Source organism: Castor canadensis, chromosome 17 (genome assembly GCF_047511655.1).
Source record: "Castor canadensis chromosome 17, mCasCan1.hap1v2, whole genome shotgun sequence".
In the NCBI taxonomy this organism is placed as follows: domain Eukaryota; kingdom Metazoa; phylum Chordata; class Mammalia; order Rodentia; family Castoridae; genus Castor; species Castor canadensis.
The window spans coordinates 43,120,739-43,134,963 of NC_133402.1; the positions used below are offsets into that span (position 1 = coordinate 43,120,739).

The 14,225-nt window shown below is 40.3% G+C and overlaps 1 protein-coding gene across 14 annotated transcripts in view; it reads right to left on the minus strand.

The window, feature by feature from the left end:
- Ulk4 (unc-51 like kinase 4) overlaps positions 1 to 14,225 on the minus strand; it is a 548,798-nt gene that overhangs the window by 323,082 nt on the left and 211,491 nt on the right. For all 14 annotated transcript variants that reach the window (XR_012443110.1, XR_012443108.1, XR_012443109.1 and 11 more), the window contains exon 30: positions 4,440 to 4,532. Coding sequence is in view for 9 of the 14 variants with exons in the window: in XM_074059105.1 (XP_073915206.1) it covers positions 4,440 to 4,532 (93 nt within the window). In the remaining 5 variants the exon portion in view is untranslated. The remainder of the gene's footprint in view (positions 1 to 4,439; positions 4,533 to 14,225) is intronic.

Genomic DNA, 14,225 nt, shown 5'->3' on the forward strand with positions numbered 1-14,225 from the left:
GCACCAAGGCAGCAAACAATTTGCTTTTCTGCTATGAAGTGAATAATAAAGTAAATTCAGGAGAAAAGCAGTGTTTGTTGTTTTTGGTTTTTTTTTTTTTTTAAATAAAATTCTTGTTCTGTATGTCCTAATTTATTTTCCATTGCTATAACAGAATACCTGAGACTGGTGATTGATTTATAAAGGAAAGAAATTTATTTAGGCTCACAGTCTACAAGCTGAGAAGTCTAAGATTGGGTGGCCACATCTGTAAAGACCTTGTGCAGAAGTCAGAAGGCAACAGGGCAGATGTGGAAGACAGAAAATGGGACCAAACCCCAAGAATAGCTAACCCATTCCCACAAGAAGGTCACTAATATATTCATGATGGCCCCACTATCATCCCCAAGTGTCTCATAGCAGGCCCCATCACCTAATACTGTTGCACTGAGGAATTAAAGTTCCATATATGAATATCTGAGAGACACACTCAAACCATAGCAATTTACAAGATAGACTGGATCATTTTCCTTTTTTTGGGGGGAAAAATAAATCCTCAGTGGTATGACTAAGCTTTCAAGAGTTTCTTTATCCACTAACAATTCTATAAAATAAGAATAAACACATAAAACTAGTAAAGTTTCACTCGATGCAGGATGGTTTAATGTTCCAGGAGTTGTTGTGTGGTACTCTAAACTCTTCATGTATATGAGCTAAATTAAGATAAATATCCTTTGAAAAACATGATGGTGAAGGACCCAATTAACAAGTTACACTTACAACAAATGGCTCATGGTTATTTTTATGACTAGAACTGTATTTGCAAAAAGCAACTAAGAAATTCTACTCTTGATATACATTTACCATCAAGCATTTTACCTAAAAAACACTGCTACTAAATCACTGAGGAAATCTCTAAGCTTAATGAGTTACCATTTTAGACACTTGCCAAAACTAAGGGTGACAGTCCTCACTCAGCCCTATGCCCAATTTTGTTTTGGATATGGTAACAAACATAGAACATTTATAAAAACCACCCAAATATTAGCACACAAATAAAACCAAATGTTAAAAACCAGAAAAAGAACAAAAAATTACCTAATCACAATGTAATAAATTAAGAAATTAATATCAGAGACTCAAGTTTTACATGTCAGAATGACAAATGTCATCACAGCTTTGATGAAGGTGTCTCAATGACTGCCATGTTATACACAGCTGGTGGAGGGAAAATTGGTCCAAACTAGATTGGCGGCAATTTGACAACACCTTCCCATACTCGAAATGCTCGGGCTAATGGTTCTCACACATTTGCCGTTAATCAGATGAGGAATGCCAACAGTTACCGTCCAGTCTAGGAGTCAGTGGTTTAGTTGAGTGGCATACAGCCAGGGCGTCTCAAGTTTTGATTCCCAGGCAATACTAATGGGCAGACAGGCCTGGGGACCATCGCTGATGCCCTCTGATTAAACCACTCCTCGTCTACCCATTTACCCTATGCATACATTCCTACATGTGATAAACAGCTGATTCCCATGCACTAGTCATACCTCTGTCTCAAATACTAAAACATTAGGGAAAAACAAGTCACCAAAGGGGAACTTGTTAAGTCAATATGGAGCATTCAAAAATGCAACACTATGAATCTGCGAAAAAGAGATACAGGTGATAAGCGCATTTTCTTTCAATCCAGCAGTTCTATTTTAAAAAGAGGTGCAGAATGGTAAAGACAGCATGCTACCATCAAAGTGAAAAGTACATCCACACACAAACTGGTGACAGGAGTATCTCCTTAGAGTGCCCAGAGTGGTGATATATGCTAAAGATTAATGTTTGTAAAAGCACAAGATTAGAAACAACTCAAGTCTGTCCTTTAGACAGTAACTAGATAAATTAAGATATATACATATGAAGGAAGATCTCACCCTGATAAACTGTTACACTATTCTATATTAAGCCTATACTATAGCTTAATTTTATATCGAATAAATTTTTCTCATTTTTAAAAATTATTTGCCTCAGGAAATCTTTGTATACATGTAAGCTTTTCTGTAGAACACATTCTTAGCAGAACTGAAGGTTGAAGGCTGCGCACCATTTACATTTTAATTAGCACACCGAATAAACATTAGAAGAGATTCCATATTATCAGTAGTTTGATGAATGCAAAATAAAATGAAATCCAATTTTATGTATTAGTTCAGCAAAGGTATTAGCAACAATATGAATAAATACTAGTATGAAAATATCTCCAAATCATTTTGATAAATAAAAAAGCAATTTCCAGGAAAACACATACAGAATGGTACTGAGTTTTTAAAAATCCACCATCACAAAGCAAAGCTACATATTTTAGTGTATATGTATATTTTAGTGTGTGTGTGTGTAATTTAAGTAGTGCAAAATTGTTCAGGAAAAACACACACTAAAACAATAGCCACTATTATCCTTGGGGGAGAGACCTGTGAGGCAGTGCAGAGCCAGGGAACCTTGGGATTTTATTGCTAAAATTTAAAACAAAAATAATATACTCAAATACTGTTTATTTAAAACAAAAATTCTAAAAATTAGTTCTCAGTTCGGTTTGTAATACAGTTTTCAGAGGGGGAATAAACAAGAGTGAATTAATTTATTAACCTCATGTATAATCATTTCTAAAATAAAACATTTCTATAGAAGACATCAATTTTCTGTCTCTACTTCTCTAGGGTTCCCTACCACCACCAATGTGAGGAAATTCAGACAACTTTAATAGTGAGTTGGAAAGAAAGAAAAGGACTCTAGAAAGCACACTGCAGGAACGAGCTATCTAATTTACTAAAGTAAACTCAAGTCAGGCATGGTGGTTCACATTCATAATCCCAGCACTCCAAAGGCTGAGGCAAGAGGATCACAGGTTCAAGGCCAGCCTGAGCCACACCGCAAAACCCTTTTCTAACATCTGGTTTGATCCCCAGCACTTCAAAAACATAAATAAAGTAAAAGTAATCTGTCCAATCTTATTAAAGGATAACCTTAGCTATAACATTTGCACTTCATGTCAAATGTCTAGAAAAGACCCAACTGTTTAATTTCTACGTAACTTTTAGCAGATTCACTCTTCAGAATTGGACTTCTTTAGGAAGTGAGAATGGTGCCATCTGGGAGATGATTCTGCAAGGCTCTAAGGGGCCACAGAAACACAGAGCTTCAAGTGAGAAAAATGAAAAAAGTGTCGATGACCTGCACGTTCTTTGTGACACGGGAGAGAGTACAAGGCAGTGTTTGCATGGCACCTTCTGGAGAGGGATGAGGGAAGGCAAATGGCCTGGGCACTGTGAAACCCTAGCACCACGGGTGACCCAAAGACCAAGCACATCCTGGCACTGCTGTGACTCCGTCACAGCCCCATGTGCCTAGTTTATCCACTGAGGACACAGTTTGGGTTCAGCACTTCACTGCATGTGCACACTCTCTAAAATAGCCTTTTTTGTTAGTTAGTAACAAGGGGACAGACACAGCACTGTCCTTACAGACCCACACAGCATGGCAGAGGAAATGAAGGTGGCTGGAACCATGTGACCAGCTGGCGACCTCGAGGTGCACATCTCCTAAAGATATAATTCAAGCCCACAAGGCTCTCTAACATCCCCTCTGCAAGAATGCTTGCTTCCTTGATTAAAGAAAGGAGGATCCTTCCTGACTTCCTCTTCTGGGCCCCGGTGTTCTCTAGGACAAACTGTCCTATACAGGACTCAAAAAGATCCTGGGTGACTAAGTTCTAAGGAAATGTTCCATCATTGTGTTTACACATTTAACAAAGGCAAGGGTTCTCTACTGCTTAGAAAGCAAAGTGTGGCACCTTGGTAGCAAGATCAATAAATACCACAGAGATTTAATAAAGTGTTCAGTATAAATAAGGCACCAATTGACTTTTTTGGGGGCCGGGGGCACTGGGGTTTGAAATCAGGACTCACACTTGCTAGGTTAGGATTGGTTTTTGGTATTTTTTTTTTGATAGGGTCTCATGAACTATTTGCCCAGTCTGGCTTCGAGCCTCGATCCTCCTCATCTCTGTCTCCTAAGTAGCTAGAATTACAGGCATGAGCCACCAGTGTCTGGCACCAACTGACTTTTTAAAAATTATGCAGTATTGATTATTCACTTTAAAGACTCTATCATTTTGAAGCACATACTGTCCAAAGGATGCAAAGTCATACTCTTGGCTTTGTTTGTTTTGTGATACAAGGGATTGAACCCGGACCCTCACTTGCCAGGCAAGTAGCATTTGAGCTACACCCCAGCTCAGATAGATGCAAACTCAAATAAGGAATTAAAAATATGAAAATAAGAGCCAAAACAGCATAAAGAAAACTACCACTTTGGCAGCTCAAACACTGGCCTTTTATAATCTTACACCTCTAATTCTACTTTCAAAATACATGAAACTTATTTTGTAGCTAAGAAACAAGACAAAGTACCTGGTAAATGCTGGGTTGTGCTCAGTCATGGCCACCAGCAGCTTCAGCGCATATGCTGGAACTGGGTCAGGTTCCAAGAGGATGTGCTCGTACCTGAAGTGAGAAAGACAATGAACAGAACTCAGTGGTTTTCCTCACTTGGATGTCCCTGAACATCAGAAGCAATAGAACAAAACATGTGATGCCAACATCGGGAAAAACAGATCCTGACATACAATCATGAGCTATAAGCCCAGCTTCATTTGCCAATGGTGAGGGGAATACTGACTGACTTCACAGAAGATGACTGTCAGGAAGATTCAATGAGCTGATCAAATGTAGAAAGTGAGTACTGAGCTGAGTGAGGGGACCCAGCACACAGCTGTCAGCCTGCAAAGACATGGCACAGCACACAGTAGACTCACAGCTGACTCTTAGCAGGAAGGGCAGGTGTAAGACTGGAGCATTCTCCATGCAGGGCTCCTTATGCACTCAAGAACAATCTGCTTCCCACACACACACACACCCTCTTCACACACAGCATGCTGTTTCCCCAAGCAATAGGAATGAAAACACAGCATAAGTGTACACTGCTTCTGCCCAGGTTAGCAGATGAGGGACTCAGTGATGGGGTTCTTACTAGGGACTGGTCATGCAGGCAAATACATGCCAAAATCCCAGGCTCCCAGAGGGCAGCAGAGGGAAAGCAGACATCATGGCACAGTGAACCCCATCACCTACAGCTGACTGGGAGGACTCTGACAACTAAGATTCCAGATGACAGCCAAGGACCCACCTCACAAGCAAGTCTTTTTAAGGTCAGCAGGCTCTGACTTGCTATATTAACTCTATACAACAGTCTTATTGCTAATACTTCAACATTCCAAATTAAAATTATTACCATAGAGAATAAAACCCAAGATGTCCTCATGAGAAGTTTTCACAACAAATTCAGACTGCTCCCCCACATTCTTTGGTAGGCAGAGGCTACATTACACTCCGCATTTTGCGTTCACTGATCTCATATACATAGCACCATGCAGAAGTTCAACAAATGAGTGTCAAATGAATGAGCAAATGAACAAATGAACCAATCAACTTCACAACTCAATTCTCTAGAATAGTGACAACTGAAAAAGCATGGGGTGAAGGGTTCTTTCCAAGAATCTGGAAGGGACATTTAAAACCTATGACATAAAACAGACACTTTTCATCTAGAGAGTGGGCCCCCAAGGCTCTTACTCAGAGCTTATTCACGCTCATTTTGAAAATCAATATGTAACAAGCTTAAATACATAGCCTCTAAGGCCATAGCCATTGAAAAGGAGCCAAGTAAAGAGAGGAGAAGGACTCATATAGGTAGGCTCCCTAGAAATTACCAGAGATGGGACTTGAAGGCACAGGAAAAAACAGAGAAAGTGATCCCAAGTGAGCACTCCAAGCAGAGAGCCAACCAGGGAGCACTTGGTACAGTGAGAAGCCGCTTGCACCTCAGCGGGGCCTCAGGGCCACCACACCCCACAATGTTCAAGGTGGGGACAGAGAGTCAAGAAAATATGAAGTTAGGAACAGTACTCTGTTTAAGGAGCCAGGAAGTAGCAGATTTTAGAGAGGTAGCTTATTTTTATAAAATTATAGTAATTAAAACATTTGCCCATATATGACAAAGATAGAAGACTAACTACTCATAATAAAATCATAACTAAAACATTAATAAGTGAAAGACAGCCATATGTTAAAAAAATAACAGTTAAGCATGAGTACTGTTAAGAAAGGGGAAAAATTAGGAAATCATTAGGTTGATATGTTTTATCACAGGAATAAAACAAAAAAAACCAACTAAACATCTTTAGAAGTGATAATGTGCTTGATAAGCTTTAACATAAATATAAACTTTCTTTGAACAGGAACAATGCAGCATACCAGAGAGAGACGAGGCAGTTCCTTTCTCTAAGTATTCTTGGGGAACAGAACTCTCTAATCTTTGAGTCAGGATGCCCAAGAATACTCCTGGGTTCAATGACTTCCTAACACTCACACAACTCAGAAACGCTATCATACTACTGACTGTGGGGTATTATAGTGAAAGAGCACAGATTTTCACTAGCAAAGATAAAAGGCAGAGTCCAGGTATAGGCCAGGCACAAGTTTCCAGTGGCCATATCCCAGTGGTGCTGGACCAACAGTGCTTAATCCTCCCAGCAAGGATGTGTAACACAAAGTACAAGTACCAACTTGGTATCCAGGGCTTTTTGTTTTATTTACTTATTTTTCTTTTTCTGAGAAAAGGTCTTGCCATGTAGCCCAGGCTGGTCTGAAACTCACTGTGTAGCACATCTCCTACCTTAGCCTCCTGCATGTGAGGGTCACAGACATGGTCATCATGCCAGGTTTGTCCCATTACATCCACCATGTCCCAGGCTTTTACAGGGGCCAGTCACATCGGCAGGGAGGAGCTATGTGACTTTAGATTCCCCAGGAAGACACTGTAATAGAGTAGATATTCAAAGGAGACAAAGAAAGGCCAGTTTCTTTGCAATGTCCAGGATTTGACCAACTTATACCTGCTAAGTTAACCCTGTGGTTTACATGGGGTTTTTGTTGTTGTTTGTCAGTACAGGGGTTTAAAATAGGGCCCTGGCACTTGCTAGGCAGGCATACTACCACTTGAGTCATGCTCCCAGCCCTGTTAGCTGTATTTTTCAGATGGGGTCTCCCACTTTTTGCCTGGGCTAGCCTGAAGTGCAATATTCCTACTTACACTTCCCAGATGACAGCCACATACCACCATGCCTAGTTTATTGGTTGAGATAGGGTCTCACCAACTGTTTACCCAAGCTGGCCTTGAAAACCTCAATCCTCTCAATCTCTGCCTTGGGAATAGCTCGGATTATAGGCTTGAGCCACCTAGAGCAGCCCAAGAATTAAAAAACAGAAAAAACTTTCACGTGATCGTCCTACTTACATACTTGTGTGGAAAGCACAAGAGAAAATATGCCATCTATATTTATTCAGAATATATGGTGAAAGCCAATCAAAATAAAAGCATTTGGAGGTTGTTTGAAGTCACCTATTCCTGAACAGGAGAACAGAAAAATGTATACAGGTCCACACACAAGAATTCACCCAAAGAAGTTTGCTCCATTTCCTCTGGTTGTGAAAAACAGCATAAAATTCATAATGGATATGTCTAGAATATAAACACTGAATATTTTTTGGATTAGAGACAGCTTTGTAATGAGCAGCAAGATCTACCCAAAAGTATGTTATGACTTACTAATCTTATCCTCTAAACAGAGAGGATATAGTGGTAACATGCCTGCAATCCCAGCACTCAGAAGGCTGAGGAAGGACTGTGAGTTTGATATTAATCTGGGATACACAGTGAGACTCTGTCTCAAATAACAGTAAAATATTGGAAAATCCTACAAGTTTAGTAAAGGATTTTAGTACATGCTATAAATGCAGGTATAGATGACAAGTATATTACGAGAGACTATAAAATTCTGTTATATAAACAGCAAACACATAGTCACAGACAGATATTTGCAATATGGTGTCTGGGAGTAGGGAAGAAAGACAGGTTCCAAATAGGACATTTCAAAAGGTTCTAATGAAATCTCCTGAGGAGAAAGAAACCATATAGTAGTGCCGGCAGTGTCAGCTCAGACGGGAACTGAGGGCAAGACCATGAGCAGTGAGTAGCTGGGTGAACACCACGACTACAGCACTCTGCGACACATAGGTGAGGAGGCTTCTGAGCAAGGGAACCATCTGAGGAAGACGATGCCTTAAAACACAAAAGGGAAGGTAGAAAGAGAGCTTTAGGAAGACTTCTCTACAGTTGGCGTATCAGGTCAGCTGTTCAAGTCACATCCATTTCAGCCCACAATCAGGAAAACAACACTCCAGAATGAAGGCAGGACCAGGAAAGAAGCAAGTTCTGACGAGTTCCTACTCAAGTCACCCTAGGCTAAGGGTTTCACCAACAGGACTAGTAACTGGAAACCAAAGCTGTAAGAGAATGGACTAGTTTTTATTAACATAAGACTTTCTAGCAGGCAGCTGACAAGTCAGAACGCTGGCTGACTCTGTGTCCCCTTACTCAAGGGTCTCCTCACTCTGGTAATTCTAGTCAGCACCATGCCAAAGTTCACCAAAGGTGAACCCTTTGAGCTTTGAAGTTCTCCCCCAAACACAGTCCCTGATCCCTATCTTTTGGACCTCACAGTAGCTAACAGTGGCTGGCATTAAAACAACAATTTAAAAAAAAGTACAAGGTGGAACTGAGGCTTCAAGAGTTAAGGCAGCAAAGGGTTTAAGGTAAAATCACCTTTCCCTGAGCTGCTCTGAGAGAAGTCAGACAACTTACTATTGCTGGCCTTTTTAATGTAGTCTCTTCCAAAATCTGAACCTGGCGACATCTTCAATCAACCCCAAAACCTTATGAGATTGTGTATAAGTCAAGCAAATAGTTATCACCTTAAGGACTTCCCAGTCCTGTGATTTTTTTTTCGCTTTGGGGGGTTTGAACTCAGGGCCTCCCATTTGCTAGAAAAGGGTTCTACCACCTGAGTCACACAGGCAACTCTTTTGGCTTTTTAGTTAGTTTTGAGATAGTGTCTCAAGCTTTTGCCAAGGCCGATCTGGACTGTGAATCTTCCTACTTACCCCTTTCACATAGCTAGGATTACAGATATGCACCCAGCCTGGCTTTTTATGTTGAGATGGGGTTTCAACAACTTTTTTATCCCAGGCTGGCTTTAAACCTTAATTCTCCCACTCTCCATCTCTTGAGTAGCTGGGATCACAGGAGTGCATTTTTATGTGCTGAGTTCTGTGATTCTGCGGTATTTTACATAGATACCTATTTAAATATCAATAGTTAAATGGATACATAAGTGGATAGAGAAATGGAGAGACGTGTGGAAGGAACAGATATATGTACATACATATGTGTGTGTTTATACATAAATATGTAAGAAAAAAATAGGTACAGTTTCAAACCAAGCTTTAAATATAATTCCAGATAATAGATAATAAGTCTTATTCTCTTCTGACCTCTTCAACCAGATCAACAGGAAATCTTCATTATGAAAGCCTGAAAGAAAAGATTTCATGCAAGGTTAGGGCCAGGATAGATGTCTAACACCTGTAATCCCAGCTACTCAGGAGGTGGAGTTGGGAGAATCACAGTTTGAATTAAGCCCAGGCAAAAAGTTAGTTGTTTTTTGAGATGGGAGGCATAGGTAGGAGACTCATGATTCAAGGTCATTCCTATGCAAAATCACAAGACCCTATCTGAAAAATAACTAAAGCCAAACAAAACAAAAGGCTGAGGCATGGCTCAAGTGGTAGAATGCCTGCCTAGCAAGCACAGGGCCTCAGTTCAAACCCAAGAACTGCCAAAAAAGAAACACTCAAGGTTAACAAAGTATATCCAGAACACCAGAGTGGTAGAATTATTCTGATTCAGGGGGAACAAGTGATTTATCTCTATGTCCTGTCACCAACTCTAAACTCCCCAAATTATCTCACTTTAGATTCTGGGAGGTCACACCTGTAGGAAATATATCAATTTAGGAGCAGACTCAAAACATTTTATGAAAGGATAGGGCAAAAGATAAAGAAGTAGAATATTATGATGCTTTTCTGTAATGCAAAACACCTATAAATTCAACTTTACCCACAAAAAAAATTGTCTAAGGCAAGGTCAAAACTGACTGAAATCTTCTTTCTTTCTCATCCCTAATGATGACCATATTTGTGCTAATTTTATCAAGTTCTGTGGCTAAGGGAGACAAAGATACAACATAGAGCTCCCCCAGGTGTCTGCTGAGCCACAGCACTGAAATTAGATGGTCAAGGTCATGAGTTTTGCTGGGTATTAATCTTAAAATGGCTAGCCAACACTACAATGTGTTGCCACTAATAGAATCCACTTAGAAATTCCAAATTCCAAAAGGAAATACAATTCTAATTTGAAAGGAATATATTCCTTTCTTGAATTCTAAAAAGCAAATCCTTAATAATTTATGAAGTCATCATGGCCCTCATATGTTTATAGGTCACAAGAAAATTACCAAAAAAAGAAAGGCTGTTCTCATTTTCCCCAGGAGAGAAATGCTGAATGCAATACTGTCATAAAAATATTGTGATCACAATTATATCAGCATGATCTCTTTTAAATATGAGACACTCAAAGCTAAAGAAACTATGAAACAAATACATGTTGGCAAAATAGTTCCAGTCTACCAAAGGCAGACAGCACGGCAAATGTTTCAATGGCTTGCCACATCACCCACCACCTTCTTCAACTCTCCTGCCTAAAACCCTCACCATTATTGTCCATCTCTGAGGTCATCTCACATATTTATTTGTTTGCTACTTTGTCTCTCCTACTGGGATGTAAGCTCACTTAAAGGGCAGAGATTCCATCTTGCACACCATCCATCATGGTGCCTGACCCATGGAAGTCACTCAACTTAAGAGTTACTGAACTAAGAAAGGAAGGAGGGAAAGAGAAGACAGGAAGCACCTTAATCCACATATGCACAGTCATACAGTGTGGCACAAACTGGAACAGAAATGGGTCAAGTCTCAAAAACCCCACCATAAAGTAGAAACAACTTGAGAACACACTTACTACACCTCCCCTACCATCATAGCCTAACCACATAGAACGTCAGGTCTTTTCCCACATGACAGTGAGTCACAAAATGGTAGCTCAGCACAGCCTGGCATCACAGGACAGTAGCTTACCCTATCAGTACCTGGGAAAGATCAAAATTCAAAGTGCCAAGAATAGTCTCTTCTGAATGTCTACCTTTTTTGTAACAAAAAAGTTACACCTGAGTACTTACCCAGGTGACCTTACTCAGTTTCTACCCCATACACTTTAGTCTCACTTATCTTTGAGGACAAGATGCCTTCTGCCAGAAATTTCTCTTCAGTTGGGCTGGCCAACACTGGCTGGATGGAAGATGGCTGCTACAGTGACCACCAACAACCTCCCACTTCATTATAATGCCAGTTACATGCTAATGGCAGCCCCTCCAGTGCCATGACAGGTGACAAGGGCCATGGCCAAAATTCCTAGAAGATCTCTGCCCAGCCCCAGAAAAGATGTGAACACTCATCCCCTTTACCAGCCCACCCTCCTGCCTCATTTCTTATACTCTGTGCCTGTTACTAACACACTCCCAGGCATTGAGAAGTTGATTAGCTAGTTTTATTTCCCACTTCTCCTATTTTTGGTCAAGAGTAAAAATCTCCTTCACTGGCTGGGTGTGGTGGTTCACACCTGCAATCCCAGCACTCTAGAGGCTAAGCAGGATTACTGCAAGTTAGAGATGAGTCTGAGCAACAATAGTGAGACTCTGTCTCAAAAACAATGACAAAAATGTTTTCTTCACCTCTCAATAGGTGCTCCATCTTATTACTGGTTCCACAACTGAAAAAGGGAAAAAGGACCCAGTTTGAGGGGAAAAAATGGTAACAATTCCACTTATCATAAAGGTAAAAAATCCTAAATCACCATTATAAGCTGGGGACTGCCTATACTTACAATTGTATGAATGTTAACATTTCCTCTCTGCAAGAATAGTGATGATGCGTTGCCTGTAAAAGATCTAGTCACAGTTATACACAGTTAAATAATGAAAGAGAAATGTCCTCACCTTATATAACAAGTCTCAGGAAAAACAATGTTCAAATAGTCAACATAAGACTACTTTCAGTACTGATTTCATTGATAATGGCTTTGATATTAAACCTCTAAGGGGTGCTAATGTTAGGTAATAAGGTAAATTTGGGCTTAGGTTCCATTAACTACCACCTCTTCTCAGCATAAACCTCTAAAATTAAATGTTGTCTCGTGGCTGAATATAAATCATGATAATTTTCTGAGTATAAGAGGTATCTTTCATCTCAGAAGAGGAAAAAAAAAAAAACAAAACCTTTTCTCGTTACTCATACTGATAAACTCAGTTATGTTACGAGCAGCCCAACTATCTTGAAGAAAGCAGAAAAACAGAGGAGTAGGAAGGAAAAAAACAAGGGCATTCACACAAGTTAGTGGCAAGGCCAAGACACAAATCCAAATACATGAGCCACGAGATAAAAGACAACCAATGGCCAAGTATCGGCCTCTTTGATGAATACCTCCCTTGAACAGTGACAGAGACACCAAGCATGATGAAGATTCAGCAAACTCTTGCTGGCTTAAAGATGGAGGAGCTACATGAAAAGAAATGTTCACATCTTAAAGGACATGAGGCAGCACAGATGTGGGAACTATGGTCCTAAAATGACACTGTGGATACTTGAATAATCATTCCCAAAAAATATATGGCCAAGTCCCAACATCCAGAACCTATGAATGACAGTGCATGGAAAAAAGAGACTTTTCATATGTATTTAAGGATATTGAGATGAAATCACCCTGGATTTAGGATGGGCCCTAAATCCAATACAAGTGTCCTTATGAGAAAAAGGCAGAGGGAAATTTGAAACACAGAGACAGGGGTGGGGGTGACAAGTGAAGACAGAGGCACAGAGTGGAGTAATACTGCCACAAACCACATCTCCAGAAGCCATCAGAAGCTAGGAGACAGACAGCTAGGAGGAAATGATTCTCACTTTGAACTTCCTCAAGTAGCCAACCCTACCAACACCTTGATTTCAGACTTCTGGCTTCCTGAACTATCCAAGAACAATTCTTGTCTAAAGCCAATAGGTTTGTGATAATTTGTTATCAGAGCCTTAGGGAACTAATACATGCCACACAGAACTGAGTTCTAACAACAATCTGAATGATTTGGAAGCAGAATTCTCCCCACTTGATAGGGATCCAGTCCAGTAGATGCCTGGATTTCACCTGAGCAGAGAATGCAGTCACAAAGTAGGACTCATGACCTGCAGAGCTGGGACCTGATAAATGAGTGCTGAGGTAAAATTGTGGTGATCAGTAGAAAATTGAGTATTTAGAATTTAATTTCCTTATATTATACTTGCAATCCAAATGTAACAAGGGTTTAGAAACTTCTTTTGCTAAAAAGCAGTTAGCAAAACTTCACTTGGGCCTAGAGATGTCCGATGGGCACCTCAAAGCAGAACAGAAACTTGGCATCTCTACCTCCATTTTGCATCTGTCTTCTTTGTTTTGAGCCATTCCCTCCTGAAGTCACCTTATAGTCACCTTGGATTCCAAGGATGACAGCACTACTGGATGAACATCTTGTGACAAGAATGGACTGCTTCCTCTGCCCTCACAAACACACAGTTTTCTTGATATGACAAGGCCCTGCCTGACCACTCCTGACCTAACTAACAATCAACCAGACTACAACTCTGACCAAGACTATTTAGCTATAAATATTTCTCACCCTCTTCCCCAGTTCTTCCACTATTTCAACCTAAAGCTCATTGGTGTACTCCAAAGACAGGCTGAAATCCTTGCTCTCCCTCTTCTGACACTCAGGCAAGCATGTTAATAAATGTCCTTTCTCTATCCTCCACTATTACTCAACTCTTTATTTGGCATATTGGGGTGATGGTCAGGACCTGACATGTTGGAACCCCTAACGTTGGGTCTTTGGCCAAGGACTCGGGTTATATAACTTATAAAAGTTTTGATTGTGAGTATCCTTTACTTATTCCTGATCTTTATTAAGCAATGTTTCCAAAATTGTAATGGAAGACCTAGAGATCAGAGAGAGAGAGAGAGAGAGAGAGAGAGAGAGATTAATAGGGAGGTTCTGGGAAATAGTATCCTAAGGTCATAGAACATGAAGAAACCCTGTGCTT